The sequence below is a fragment of the Cicer arietinum genome, chromosome 5 (genome assembly GCF_000331145.2).
Source record: "Cicer arietinum cultivar CDC Frontier isolate Library 1 chromosome 5, Cicar.CDCFrontier_v2.0, whole genome shotgun sequence".
Taxonomy (NCBI): domain Eukaryota; kingdom Viridiplantae; phylum Streptophyta; class Magnoliopsida; order Fabales; family Fabaceae; genus Cicer; species Cicer arietinum.
Window position 1 is genome coordinate 69122805 of NC_021164.2, and position 15571 is coordinate 69138375.

Genomic DNA, 15571 nt, shown 5'->3' on the forward strand with positions numbered 1-15571 from the left:
CAAATTCTCATTCATGCGCCTGTACTCTTGGTGGTAGTACTTGTTTTCAAACTATTATATTAGATCCATGCATTGTTCTTTCCTTTTATGCCAAACTATTTTTAATATAAATTGGTGTCACATTAATACACTGCTACTAGTTAGTTATATAAAATAAAATACTTTGCTAATAAACTTCCTCATTATTATTGCTGTCATTGTAGTTATCAAGGATTCTTTTTTTCTTTTTTGTGTGTGAATCTCATTGTTCTAACCTTCCTCTTAATACTAATGTTTCAAGTCATTCAAGTGTTCAATGCACTAAAGTTAAGTCCTGTCACGCTTTATTTCGATGCGACAATGGTGGATACGTTGTACTTTTTGAAACTTGCTTTATTCTTGACCACAATGATATCCCCTTGCTCTTTTCTGTGCTGTGATGATTTGTTGTTGGTGTTCCAAAGCTGAATTTCATACCAAGGTAATAATCTCTCACTGCTGTCAAATTCTGTAACTTCTAATGAATTCTGAATTTCATACCAAGGTAATTTTTTTTCTGTATGTGTGTAATACATCTGGTTCATCAAATAACTTTGAGTACTTCTAAATGAATTTTGTGCAGTATTCACTGACCAATGATTTTGTTGATCTTTTTAAAATTATGAGAATACAGTCCACTTTTGTTAAAGAATGCTTTTTCTTTATAAAGTACAAAGGAGAATCAAACTTTTGCTTTTTCTTTTTTAGTTCTATTTTCTCTTGGATTCTCAATTATCATAGTGCTTTTATTTTTTCCTTCTCCCTTCTTGGTTGTTGCTTAAACATATAAGCACCTATTTGTGAGGTGATTTATTTATTCACAATGAAAAGAGCACTTTAGTACCCCAGAATTTAAAGTTCACAGACAAAACTTTGGCTTTTTTTTTCTTTCTTTTTAAATGGTAGAGTCAGCATAACACTTCCAGCATTGAGAAAAATGAAAATGTCTCAACTTATGCATATGAAAGAAGCACTCATTTTCCTTACTTCAAAACCTGCTCAACGGTAAGCATGAATAATAGGACTGTCTATTTTATTTATTTTTTGTTTCAAAGCAAAGCTGCAATAAGTGATGTCATCTGCATGAACAGCAACATTTCTTACCAAGATTAAATTTTTCAGATAAAAAGTTGGTTCATATTATTTGACATCATTTCTGTATGATTTCTAAATTCAATATGTACTTTTTCTAACCCTTTGATCCTGTTAACTTACAAAAACCATCACCTTCTGTTTGAATTCTGTTTCACTTTAAAGATTGAAAATTACCATTGATCATAGTCTATGACTGGTTCATGCAATCATGCTTAACTCAAGTTGTTCCATATTTGTTTGAATAATTTTGTATATGTTATACTTTCTTAGATACACGGCCAACTAATAAATTGGTGTATCTTCCAAAACAAAACCAGGAAAGGATGAAGAACAGTTAAGCTCAGAACTTGGACCAATCACTATAGCCTTGATTTCTCCCCAAACAAGACATGAAGTTGCAGTTCTCTATTGCTTCTCTTGTTCTATTAATCTCCACACTCTCTCTCTTTGGCTTGATTGTAGCTTCTGCTGACTTGAACTCCGACCGACAAGCTCTATTGGAGTTTGCTTCGGCCGTCCCGCACGCCCCAAGGCTCAACTGGAATGACTCTTTTCCAATTTGTACTTCATGGGTTGGTGTGACTTGCAACTCGAACCAAACTCGTGTTGTAGGCCTCCATCTTCCAGGAATCGGATTAACCGGTTCGATTCCAGAGAACACTATAGGAAAACTAGATGCTCTTAGAGTTCTGAGTCTTCACTCCAATGGTCTTAAAGGGAATCTTCCTTCTAACATCCTTTCAATTCCTTCACTCCAATTTGCACACCTGCAGAAAAATAACTTCTCAGGTCCAATTCCTTCTTCTGTTTCACCTAAACTAATTGCATTGGATATTTCCTTTAACTCCTTCTCTGGTAGTATACCACCTGCATTTCAAAACCTTAGAAGACTCACATGGTTGTATTTCCAAAACAATTCTATATCTGGAACCATTCCTGATTTCAACCTTCCAAGTCTCAAATATTTGAATTTGAGCTATAATAACTTGAATGGTTCAATTCCAAATTCCATCAAAACATTCCCTTCTACTTCTTTTGTTGGAAATACTCTCTTATGTGGTCCACCTCTCAATCATTGTTCTTCAATCTCCCCTTCTCCATCTCCATCTCCTTCCTCCATTCACCAGCCACTCTCTCCAGCTGCATCCACACAAAACCAAAAGGCAACCGCCGCTCATAAGAAAAGCTTTGGCATAGCTTCTATAATTGCTATAGTCATTGGAGGAATTGCCTTCCTCTCACTACTAGTTTTAGTGTTCTTTGTATGCTGCTTGAAGAAGAAAAACAGTAAAAGCAATGGCATACTGAAAAGAAAGGGAGCTTCTTGTGCTGGAAAGGCTGAAGTTTCAAAGAGTTTTGGGAGTGGTGTGCAGGCTGCTGAAAAGAACAAGTTGTTTTTCTTTGAAGGTTCATCTTATACCTTTGACCTTGAGGACTTACTAAAGGCTTCAGCTGAAGTTCTTGGAAAAGGGAGCTATGGTACAGCATACAAGGCTGTTTTGGAGGAGGGAACAACGATGGTGGTTAAAAGGTTGAAGGAAGTTGTGGTAGGAAAGAAGGAGTTTGAACAACAGTTGGATGTTGTTGGGAGAATTGGACGCCACCCTAATGTCATGCCACTTAGAGCTTATTACTATTCCAAAGATGAGAAACTTTTGGTTTACAATTACATGCCTGGAGGCAGCTTGTTTTTCTTGTTGCATGGTACGTTTTTCTAATAGTAAATACTTAATTTGATCCTTGAAACTGTAGGACTGTATCAATCTAGTCCCCTACATTAACAATATTCCAAAATATTTTATGAAATTGCAAAATGTTAATCGGCTTCGTCCCATTGTTGGTATTTGTAGCGACTATAATGACATTAAGTTGGTAATGTCGGGAATGCATTTGATACTAAGTGAATGATATTAAGGATACATTTGACAACAAATTGAGACAGAGGGACGATCTTGATTAACATTTTACAATTCTGTTTTTAATGTTCATTTTGGAATATTGATAATGTGGAAGACTAAGTTAATACGTCTACAATTTCAGGGTAGAATTGACGTATTTACTATTTTTCTAACTTTCATTTTGTAATGTACTATGCTAATACTATAATATATATCTTTGCCTAATTGTACTGTATCACTTCACAAACAATAGGAAACAAAGGAGCAGGAAGAACACCATTTGATTGGGATTCAAGGGTAAAGATTGCACTTGGAGCAGCCAAAGGAATTGCTTTCATTCACTCAGAAGGGGGACCAAAATTCACACATGGAAACATAAAGTCAACCAATGTACTAATAACACAAGAACTTGACAGCTGCATTTCAGATGTTGGATTGCCTCCATTAATGAACACACCAGCAACCATGTCAAGAGCCAATGGATACAGAGCTCCAGAAGTAACTGATTCAAGAAAGATCACACAAAAGTCCGATGTATACAGCTTCGGCGTTCTTCTTCTTGAAATGCTAACAGGAAAGGTTCCAATGAGATATCCTGGATATGAAGATTTTGTTGATCTTCCAAGATGGGTTAGGTCTGTTGTTAGAGAGGAATGGACAGCTGAAGTATTTGATGAAGAGGTTCTTAGAGGACAATATGTTGAAGAGGAAATGGTGCAGATGCTTCAGATTGGACTTGCTTGTGTGGCTAAGACACCTGATATGAGGCCTAGAATGGATGAAGCTGTTAGAATGATTGAGGAAATTAAACATCCTGAGTTTAAGAATAGGACATCCTCTGAGTCTGATTATTCTAATTTGCAGACACCATAAACTCACTCTTTGAAACTAATAAGCACTTTTCTTTGTATAATATAGTAGTACTAATCTTTGTATTCATGTTGGTTGTAAAAGTTTTCATGGATTACCCTATTTGTTTGTTACCTTTTGAAACTTTTTTTTGGCTAATTGTTGTTTAGTCAATGGAAATAACTTAAGTTTCATCATGCAATGGAAATAAATTTTGTAGCTCAAATTATAAGCAAATCTATTTCTATTTATAATATATTAAAACAAACTTCAACCTTTTTTATTGGTACATTGTTTATTTATATGTCACTTATTCAAATTTATTATACATTATAAAAAATCTGATGTATTCTTACACTCATTCACCTTTTCTATCTTTTATTCATTCATTGAATATCTTGTCATTTATCTCTAAACTCATGCAATTCATTTTCGGTTACATAACCTCTGAATGTATATAATTGTTCTCGTGATTATTGATTTCTCTTTTTCTGTTACTAAACATATTTGTCTTCGAAACATAAATTTACCTACTAATTAACTTTTAAGTCACTTGTTCTTTTTTAATCAATTTGTTAACATTAATTTATTATAATCAATGGATTCTCTTTAATTTATCAATAAATTTATAGCACAAATTTTAAATAGTAAATTCATTTATCCTATTTAATAAGTCAAATTTGGAGTTTTTTAATATTGAAAACCAACTATCTATCACACAACAATAGTACTGGATTATTGTTTATTATAAACATCGACTTTTTTATTTATTATATTACAATGGCCACAATTTACAATTTCAGTGTGCCACACAAATTAAAATTGGTGTTTTTTTTAATTGTAAAAAAAGACCAATAATATTGGATAACTACTATGGTAATGTTCTCTCATTTTTAAATTAGTTATTTTTTGTGGTTTTGTACTGTCATTTAATTTATGATTTTGTATTGTCTATATGACAATATTCTATTGATTAGTTGTTGTGTGAATGATTTAAGTATCGGAAAAAAATAGTAGATTCAACATCCAAATAATTGTCACTAGGTGTAGATACCGGTCAAAACCACAAAAACATTTTCATTTGACCACAAATGCTAGAACTACTTCAAAACACATAAAAATTGTGTACATTATTTACTATGTTGAATGTAGTTTGATTGGTGAACTAAGGGACGATGAAAGAAATTAAGAAATTTAAGAAAACCCGTGATACTAAAAATAACTCTACTAATTTATTTATATGGATGTAAATTTTTATTTTTATTTTATTGTGTATATTTTAGTATAATGAACTAAAATTTAAAATTTATGTAATATATATATATATATGACCATCGGACATGTTTATATTTTACATGATATCTATTTAAAACATGATTTTATTTCTCAAAATTAACACTTTCAACTCTTCACACAATTTAAAATAAAATAGATTAATTTTATAGGTAAACTTGCATAATGCACATACATAAATCTAGTTTTGATTAATCTAACCAAAGAAAAAAAAGACCCAACAAAAAGAAGAAAGAAAAGACCCAACAAACATGCAACCTTGTTTGGTGTATAAAAAATGAAAAAAAACAAAAAACTGCTTAAATTTTGCTTATAAATCATACTTGAGCATCATTTTGAGAATCCGAATTAAGGTTACGCAATCTGACATGGCTCTTAACCATGTTTGGAGTTGGAGAGGAGTTAATGCAACCTGTCTTACCACATCCAAAATAAAAAACTTCCGAAAATTTTAGCTCCTACCCCACAAATCCTCCAAAGTTATCCCGATTTCTTAAAAATAAATTTAAAAAATTCTCCTACCATCATAAGATTTTAAAGGTGTTTCAAAAAATTTAAATTAATCTTGCCACAGTAAAAAAATAATGCATTGGATAATTATTTATACTATCCTTTTTTGTAAATCTCTAAGACCCGGTAATAAATCATGGACCTAATACATGGATATCAAAAAAATAATGCTATCCCTGTCTCTCAAGATTGGAAAGGGAAAATTAAACAATGGAAATATATTTTATGAGAAGTTAGATCAATACATATCGGTATATCAACTTGAATTTGGAAACTAATTAAAAATATGTCCGCTTTAGTCGTGCGATCTCATTAACTTATCTTCTAATGAACTTAACATGAAACTTTTTATAAAGACTCACTAAAAAGACGTTTACACTCAAATATAATATCTCCTAGTTGGATAACATCATTATGAAACAAACTCGTTTGCAGTTGAGTTAGAAGTGTAAGAGTATCTCCTAATTACGTAACTTTCACTTTTTGGTGAGTTCACGGTTGAAGTTGTGTCACATTGTCATCACGGCACTCTAAGGAACGGTACTTTCACAATTTAATAATAATAAAATTATAACTGTTACATTTCATTTATAATAATTAATGGGTTCTATTTAACGAACTCATATTGAGTTCACCGTTGGAGTAAAATGAGATGAGTTGCTTCAAAATGATGTGGCACAGGACCCCATCTAACGAACCTTATGTTGAGTTCTCCGTTGGAGATGCTCTAACTCACAAATGGAGTGTTTATGGAACTTTGTAATTTTGTTCATTTATTTATGTGATGGCATGTCACTTGTGCTAAAAAGAAAAGAATAGTTACTTGTACACTTGGACATTAATTTTCTACGCTCATTTTTTATTTCTCTCAAATTATAAAAGAAATATAAGTGTCTATTGATAATTTTTCTAAAGAAAAGGCAGGGTAGCCCCCTGTTCATACAAAAAATGTAGTCATGAATTTCAAGCAAAAACAAGAGTCAAAGCTACGCAGAAAATTCAGATTATCGATTCAGTCATTAATTGTTTTTAATAAATTGGATATTTTTATTTAAGAAATATAGATAGATTTGATAAATTGGTGATGTTTATTTTAATAACAAATATGCGCGATGCACGGAAGAGGCGCTAATACGTCTGCATAGTGTGGCCCATTCCTGTGATTCAATGGCGAACACACCACATGCACATGGACTATTCATCTACTAGTGCCCACTAAGCTGAGGGAACATCTCTTTTTCCCTCAAAAGAAATGAACGAACATAACACCACACTTTCGAACAAACAAAACCTAAAATAGCAATAGCCTCGAACTTATTAGGAGTTCATACTTCAATATTTTAGGAACTTGTATTTTTTATTTTATGCAAATTTTATTATAAATGATGATCAACTGATAGAATAAAGTTAGATAAATTATTAATGACGATAGAATCAATAGTGTTGACAAATTAATGAGCTAATAACAAAAGCATGGTGAGTGTCTCTCAAGTAGATGCATCCAAAGTCAAAATAGCAGCAGCTTTGACAAGCAAACCAAAGAGTAGAAATGGTGTAGAGAAGAAGGGGCTATGGTCACTGTCGAGTTCATATACAGTACCTGGTGGCCACTTATTTATCATGGCTTCCTGTTGCTCTGCTTTCACCACACTGTCATGTCTTGTTCTAATGTACACACGTCCCACTTTCTCCACTTCATCATTCTCTTTGAATCGTGCACTGGTCAATGCCACCAATGGCCCTGGCTTCAACAGCATTCCAGCCAAAGTTGAATCCTGATAAGCCATTATCAATTCTTTTGTTATGGCATAATCACTCTTTAGTTTTTTATTTTTATGCCGCACTCGCATCCAAGTTTGGCCCCAAATGTAAGTTAGGCTTAAATTATATTGGGTATTTTTAACGGATTTGAATCACCTACATCAACTGCACCATATATTTAATGCGAGAACAGTTAGATTAGTGAGAGACTCCACAACAATTATACCTTGCAGTTGATGTAGAGAATCTATTCACATTTTAGACATTTTTGCTTTACGAATAGTGGGGGTTTTTTTATTTTAATAACTCAATTTAAAAAAAAATACCAATATCCTACCTTTTTTAAAATTATATATTAAATTGTCTCTTTTTTCGACTTAGTTAGAAATCGCCATTTACAAAGGCGATTTAAGTAAGCCCGAAATTACAATGACAACTTCCTTAAGAATTTTTTTTTTTTTTTTTTTTTATAAGAATAATAATTCTAGGTAATTCAAAAAAAAGTTTATTTTTTTATTTGAATTGTTCGAATTGTATAATCATCAATTACAGACATTGGTAAACGGCCCAAAGCTATTTGATTATAATTCAATTCGTGACGATCATAAGTTGAAAGTTCATATTCTTCAGTCATTGATAAGCAATTTGTTGGACAATATTCAATACAGTTACCACAAAAAATACAGATTCCGAAATCAATACTGTAATTCAGTAATCGTTTCTTTCGAATATCAGTTTCCAGTTTCCAATCAACAACGGGTAAATCTATAGTGGAAAGTCGTCATTTCAAAAGACGACTTCTATATATCTACAGAAAATCGTCATTTCAAAAAAAGATTTGGAAAAAAAAATCCTTAAGAAATTCGCCATTGCAAACTCAAATTTCTGTAACGAAGTCGTCTTTACAAATAGCGACTTCTAACTAAGTAAAAAAAGGATAGTTTAATATATAGTTTTTAAAAGGGAGCATATTGATATTTTTTTTAAGAAAAATTGGGATATTAAAAAAAAACCTACTAGTGTCTACTTTAGGTTGGGAATTGTTTTTTTTACAAAAATTAATGCTAAGAAATAATTTTTTTAACAATGATACATATACTTTTTCAAATTTTCAAATAAAGAATATCTACAATTTTAGTGCCTTTACCGTTCAAGTAAGACCTGCTTGCAAGCATATAATCACAAATATTGTCTAGAATATTTGCGAAAGTGGTTTTTCATTTGGAAGATTTTTGTGTTTTTCATAATTTTTATCTCTCCAAGAAAACTGCCACTAATGGTCCTACATGCGACAAAAGCAGAGGACGGAATTAAGCATAAACGAAAGCATTTGTCATAAGCCATGTGGGGGTACCCTACGATTGAACAGTTTAATAGAGGTTGCATTGCATGCATATCGTGGCCTTTTTCTTTTTATTAGAGATATAGAATAATATTGTACCTCATGAGGGCTCAAAGGATATATGATTTTGCGTTGAAACTCTTTCTTTACCAAAGCACTAGTTGGAGGCTTATCCTGTCCCAATCCAAATCCAAGCTCGTACACATCACCAAACTCCGTTAAATCAGGTACTCCCTATTGTTATTTCAACATCAAAACAGTTTTTCAATTACTTATAAAAATATATCAACTAATTGCTTAAAAAATATATATAACTTAGGAGGCACATTAATTTTGAAAAAAGAGAACAAAACTTATGGGACAATTTCATGTCACTAAACAAGATAACACGGTTAGTACAAATTAATTAATAATTATGCTGATAATGATTAGCACAATGATTGTTCTTTCATAGAGGTTTGGATGGCCCAAATTATTGATGATGAATGAGAGTAGACACGGTTGGAACTTGGAAGTGAAAACTTTAAAGTTTACTTGATTTGAAGTTAGTAGTATAATGATTGTGAATAAAGGCAATTAGCTTTGCCCGTGCACATTCTAGCTAGCCTTTCTGGTTTTTGAACATTGGGATATAATTATATTCCTTTTCATCATTTTTCATAACTCAAAATTAATGACACAAATTTATATATTGTCACACAAAAAATAGTTAATTTAATATTTAAAGTAGTTAATGATATAAACTTATATATGTGTTATAAAAAAAATGAATTTAAAAAAAAATATTATTCACATTAAATAATACATACAATATCAAGTGTCAAATTTGTGTGTTTTAAATATTTTTATTTTTATTTAAATCACCACATTCGGATCAGAAAGCATACCCATTTTATTGACTAACAAAATTATTGTCAAAGCCTTAAAAGAGGCAAATAAAGACCATTGACTAAAAAACACCCAAAAAAAGGCGATTGACTAAAGTCACTAAACTGAGAACTCTAATAATAATAAGCTAGAAAAGTAAAAACTATTTCCTATAAATCAAAGAATAGGATAAAATATACAAATAGAGAAAGAAAGAAATTCCCAATTTTTATTTATTTGAAATCCCCTATATTGCGAAACAGCTACTAGTTTGTTTTTGTATATGACGCAAGTAAACTCTTTGGAAAATGTGAGAGTAGGTAACATAAATATGCATGACTCTATTGAGTATCAGAGTTGCCTAAAAACTACTACTCGTAATCTGTTTGTTTCTGAAGGACAGTTGGCAACCAAATATTTCAGAAGCAAGCAACATCATCCTTGCTGGAAACCTATAAATTTTTTCAGACAATTGAACTCAATAATACACATCACTATCATATTCTATCCACACCCCCCAAGAAATTTATTCTAGTACTTTGACATTATGAATTCATATGATCAAAATAATTTCAGATTCAGAACAAGACATGGAAATTCAAACAAGGAAAAACAGAACAGAGTTAGAGAAAAAAACTCACATCTTTAAGATCTTCATCGGTTGAGAATCCAAACTTCAGCATAGTTGCTGCCACATACACTGCTAAATCAACCTTATTTGCAAACTTGTGACAAACATGAGTAATACTCAATCCTCCTGCACTATGTCCAACCAATATAACCTATACAAACCACTCTACTTAATTAATCATGAATTCATTTGAAAGTATATGGTATAAAATTTAGACCAAATATATCAATTTTTTAAATACATTTTATTTATTTATATTTCATTCTGATTTTTATATACTATAAGGTGGATAAAGAGGGGATCAAAATATACATACCTTTTCATTATGAGGTAAATTTGACATGAAATCAATGAGAGGCTTATTATAATCATCAAAAGTTAGAATAGAATCAGCATCAGATTGATCAATTCCACCACTTTTGAGGTCTATGCATGAGACCTTGTAGCCAGAATTCTCCATAAGACACTTAATTTTGTACCAACACCAACTTCCTCCACCTATGCCATGTACTAACACAAAGTGTTGTTTTAAAGGAATATTATTTTCTCTAGAATCAACTCCTTCTTCAATCTCTCTCACAGCCATGGCTTTCTGTGCTTCTTTTGTGCTTTCAATGTTGTTGGTGAAACGCATATATATATAATAAGATAATAAGAATAAGAATAGTTATTAAGGGGCCATGATGTACGTTTCCCTTTTTAATTGTCCTAGTGTCCATATTATATGAATAAGAATTTAGTCAAAAAAAAAAAAAAGAGGAATAAGAATATTATTATTTAGGGGTTCATATAGATAATAATATAATTAAACGTTTTTCCTATAAAAAAATTAATGTTCAATTGCATTGGGGTCATTGTTTTTTTCCTTCCTTGGGTCATTTCTATCCATCATCAGAACTTTGAAAATGTCAATATGAATAGCTTGATAGAGAAATAATTGTTTGGTCATATATGTCACATGCATGGATAAATAGTGTTTGATCACACTCACACTCACACAAATAAATAAAAATAAAAGATAAAAAAAATAATTTGGCATATAAATATATTAAATCATATGAAAACTATACTTTTTTTTATTAAATGAAAACTATATTTTTATGATAATAAATTGTATTTGTTTCATATTATTTGCCTTTTTTATATAGATTATTTGTCTCTTTACATTATTAATATACTTAATTGCAGTTTTGGTCCTCCTATTTTAGCTGAATCACGAAAATATTTCTCCTATTTTATTTCTCCTCAGTTTTAGTATCTCAAACAAAATTTTAGTCAAAAATTTGATGAAATGTCATTTTTTTAAAATCACACCATACCATTTATGCTCATAAATTTTAGGTACAATTGTTGAACCATGAGATTTTGAGACATGGTGTGACTTAAATAAATGCAAAAACTGGGGAGAAACAAAATAGAGAGACTACTTTTGTGATTCAACTAAAATAGGGGGACCAAAACTGCAATTAAGCTTTATTAATAAAATAGTAATTACATTTCGTCTTTTCGGTATCTGTCGGTCGTCTTGGTGCAATATTTTGATTTTTCTTCTTGTTGAAGTGTTCTTTGATTCAGTTTGATGTATTAGTTTTGATCAAATATAAATTCAGTCAATGATTTTGACGTAGTCAACGTTACAACTCCAGAGACATAGATATTCTAGACACCTCAATTTTGTCATATTTATAAGTTGTCACGTTTGTAGATATTTTGCCGTTTCATGTTATTAGCATAAGTGTTGTAAGTTTGTTTTTAGATTCATCTTTTTCATTTTTAGCGATTTTAAATTGTATTATTCTTAATCGATATAATTTCTATCAATTGGAATGAACGAATTCTTAAGAAACAAAATTAATTTCATTTTTTTATTAATGTATTATTTATTTTATTTTCAACCTATCTACTCAACTAATCATTATTAATAAGAATATTTTAATAAATAAAATTTATTTTCTCTTTAAAATTAATATAACTAAATATTATTTTTAAAATTATACACATTTCAAATAAAATACTTCTCAAAATATGGAAAAGAGTAATTAAAAATTGGTCATATATGCAAAGAATACTTAGTTTGGGAATTGGTGTTTCATCCTTCAAAGAGTACAGGACGGCAGGAATTTTTGTTTTTATTTATTGTCTATTTATTTATTTTTTGATTAGTTTTTATGTGTTCGTTTTTTACTCAAATTGTTTTTCAGGTTGAAACCGGTTATCGTGAGTTACACAGAAAATATTTAAGTTTAATTCGACCATTAGACTATGAGTGCTTATAGACTAGTTCGGCTTCTTTTTTAATATTATATTTCAATATTCCAAATTTTAAAAAAAACAATAAAAAAAATTATGTAACAATGGCATTTAGACCGTTAGCTTTTGTACCCTCGTTTAAACTTGTACCTCTAATTTGTTAAAAATCCAGTTTTATCCTTAATAAATTCATTCACGTGAGCGGTAAAAAAAAAGTTACTCCAAAATTTGACTCTCTAGTTGAAATTTTCGGTAAGTAATTTTTTGCAACTAAATTTCTGGTAGTTATATTTATTATCGGAAATTGATCAATGAAATTTCCGGTAGTTGTATTTTCAATACCGGAAATTTCAAATTTCCGGAAGCTACCGGAAATTTCAAAAATTTTGAAAATTCCGGTAGTTAGTTTTTGTTCACCGGAAATTTCGTTTTTTGAAATTTCCGGTTAATCCGAAAATTTCAAAATTCCGGTAGTTATTTTTTTTTTGAATTCCTCACTAACAAAATTCAATAAAAAAATTATATATATAAAAAAAAAAAAAGTTACAGAGTGTACCGGAAATTTGAAATTTCCGGTATTGATTTTGAACTATCGGATTTTTCAATTTTCCGATGAACCTTCCCGAAAATTTTATTTTTGAAATTTTCGGTATGCATTTTGAACTACTGTAAATTTCAATCCTCTTGAACTTACTTTTTCGGATTTTTCAAGTGTGGGAGTACAACTATTTTGATTTTTTCTTATTTTGACTTTTACTGATTTTTTAAAGGTTATATTGGGTATTTCATTCAAAAAACATTAAATTGGAGGGTACAAGTTTAAATAGGGGTACACAAGCTAACAGTCCCGCATTTAAAGTAGGCTTATCTGAGTTTAAGATTTAGGTTATTTTGTCTGATACAGTGACTTTAGATATTTTTTTTTTGTAAGTAAATAAAGATGAACTGAAAAATTAACGGGAATAATTTTTTGACAATGAAAGACTAAGAAAATAAAGAAATGTGATTAATTTTTAAAAGAAAAAGCTATTTTTTTTCCTTTTAAAATTGAGGTAGTTAGAAATCTAAATAATTAATTTGGGGACAACCACGTTTTTAAAGTGGATTAAATAGAGTGAATCAAAAGTATTATGTTATTTTATAGACTACCTTTTTACAATTCCACTCATACCGAAATGAGAGATTACTTTTCCGACCTATTGGGTCCAATTCATTTCAACAACTCTACTAGATTGTGTATGGCATATGAAGATTATTTCATAAGGGTCAAATTCACTCTAGTCATGAATTTATTATAATCCACATAAAAGTACACGTTTAAGTTCTCTGGTTTATGTGAATGGTTCGTTGATGAATAACTTTTAAGTGTAAATGTTAGAAATTTCAGAATAATTATTGACATAAACTATAACATAATTATATATATAAAAGAGAACAATTATATAGTTATACACTTGATAGCATGTACCACTCATTGAGTTTGATATAATGGTTGAATCCATCACGGACTATATTCACCAACAAAAACATTAAGAATCTGATTTCTAAATAATAATAATTAATTAATAATAATTTTTAATAATTAATTATTATCAATTCATGATTGATTATTGTTAATTTATAATTGATTAATTAAATGATCTATTAAAACAATTTCCCACTTCGATAAGAATTTGATTCCAATACTATAATCTATTTATATATATTAAAATAAACTTCAAATTTTATCTAAACTTATTAATTGACACCTCACTCACTACTTATATTTCTTTTCCATAAAAATTAATCTTTCGTGGAAATTGAACCACTGCATAGGATAAGTATCAACGTCTACTGAGAATAATGGACGGTGATACTTATCTCCTGGATAATAGTCAGACTTTAAAAAAAAAATATCATTTGCAATTCTCTTTTATTCTTTCACACTTTTATTACACCTTTACTATTATCATACCTCGGGTCCTCAAATTATAAGGAAAGTTATTTATATGTAATTATAAATTTAATATGATAAGATTTAAATCCATTTCACACTATTAATTAACCACAATCAAATATTAAAGTTAAAAATAATACAAACTAAATTTTTTGTAGCTATTTTACTAATGAAAAAGTTGATTAATGATATTATATTCTTCAACACTAAACATTGAAATTTTGACAATTATTGAATATTCTATCAACAATTTAAGTTTTATAAAATTACTCAAAATAAATAAAATAATGTTGCATTTCAACAAATAAATACATTTATAACACTAATTATATACATAGTTTGAAAAATTCATTACCCTTAATACTATTATTTTATATATTTTTTAATCTTTCTTCACTAAATAATAATTACATGTTGATTATTATTATTAATAAATAAAATGTGTTACCAGTAGTCAAAACATATTATACCTTTTTAATACAAATTATAATAATTGTAATTCATTATCTAATAAATGCAAATAAAGTATCACATAATTTACATTAACATACATAAAAAAATATTAATGTTATTAATTTTTCAAAAAAATACTCATAAATTCGCACGCATGTATGAAAATGCAGGGAGATAAAAGAAAGTTACTAATAGAAAGTCTATAGTCTAAAGTTCAATATTACTTTTAATCTTCTTTCACAAAATAATAATTACATGTTCATTATCATTATTAATAGATAAAATATATTATCAATAATCGATTTTTAATAAAATATAATCATTGTAATTGATTTTCTAATAAATACAAATAAAGTATTACGTAAGTTACACTATCATATATAAATAACATCAATAAATTTTATACAAAACATTAAGATTTATTGAGTGGTAAGTTAAATCTGTAAAAAAAAAGTTAAAAGTCATAAACATTAAAAAATTCAAAAATACTCATAAATTTACGCGTATAAAAGTCCATTGAGGTAAAAAAAAAAAAAACATTAACATTTGCTTATCTAAAGAAATTATTATATAGTTCATTTAATGAATCATAAACTCCTAAATTCATATAAAAACAATGTATATTATTCAACTATATTTATATTTTCACAATTAAAATTAATAATTAA

At 29.3% G+C, this 15571-nt stretch overlaps 2 protein-coding genes across 4 annotated transcripts; one reads left to right on the forward strand and one right to left on the reverse strand.

Moving 5' to 3' along the window:
* The first annotated feature begins 321 nt into the window (after nucleotides 1-321).
* Nucleotides 322-4139, forward strand: LOC101502149 (probable inactive receptor kinase At5g58300). 3 transcript variants are annotated; one of them, XM_004502753.4, is made up of 3 exons: nucleotides 322-460; nucleotides 1431-2817; nucleotides 3265-4139. In XM_004502753.4, the coding sequence occupies exons 2-3, from the start codon at nucleotides 1503-1505 to the stop codon at nucleotides 3882-3884; spliced, it is 1935 nt and encodes a 644-aa protein (XP_004502810.1). In that variant the 5' UTR covers nucleotides 322-460; nucleotides 1431-1502; the 3' UTR covers nucleotides 3885-4139. The 3 variants fall into 3 exon arrangements, with proteins under 3 accessions (XP_004502810.1, XP_004502809.1, XP_004502808.1); XM_004502752.4 differs by lacking the exon at nucleotides 322-460 and adding an exon at nucleotides 739-1023 and having other exon boundaries at nucleotides 1384-2817; XM_004502751.4 differs by lacking the exon at nucleotides 322-460 and adding an exon at nucleotides 740-1023.
* Nucleotides 4140-7060: 2921 nt separating this feature from the next.
* Nucleotides 7061-10914, reverse strand: LOC101502885 (methylesterase 17). The gene is made up of 4 exons (XM_004502754.4): nucleotides 10581-10914; nucleotides 10275-10415; nucleotides 8866-9000; nucleotides 7061-7438 (listed from the first exon to the last, which is right to left on the reverse strand). Exons 1-4 carry the CDS (start codon nucleotides 10896-10898, stop codon nucleotides 7151-7153), a joined length of 882 nt encoding a protein of 293 aa, XP_004502811.1. The 5' UTR covers nucleotides 10899-10914; the 3' UTR covers nucleotides 7061-7150.
* Nucleotides 10915-15571: the final 4657 nt, after the last annotated feature.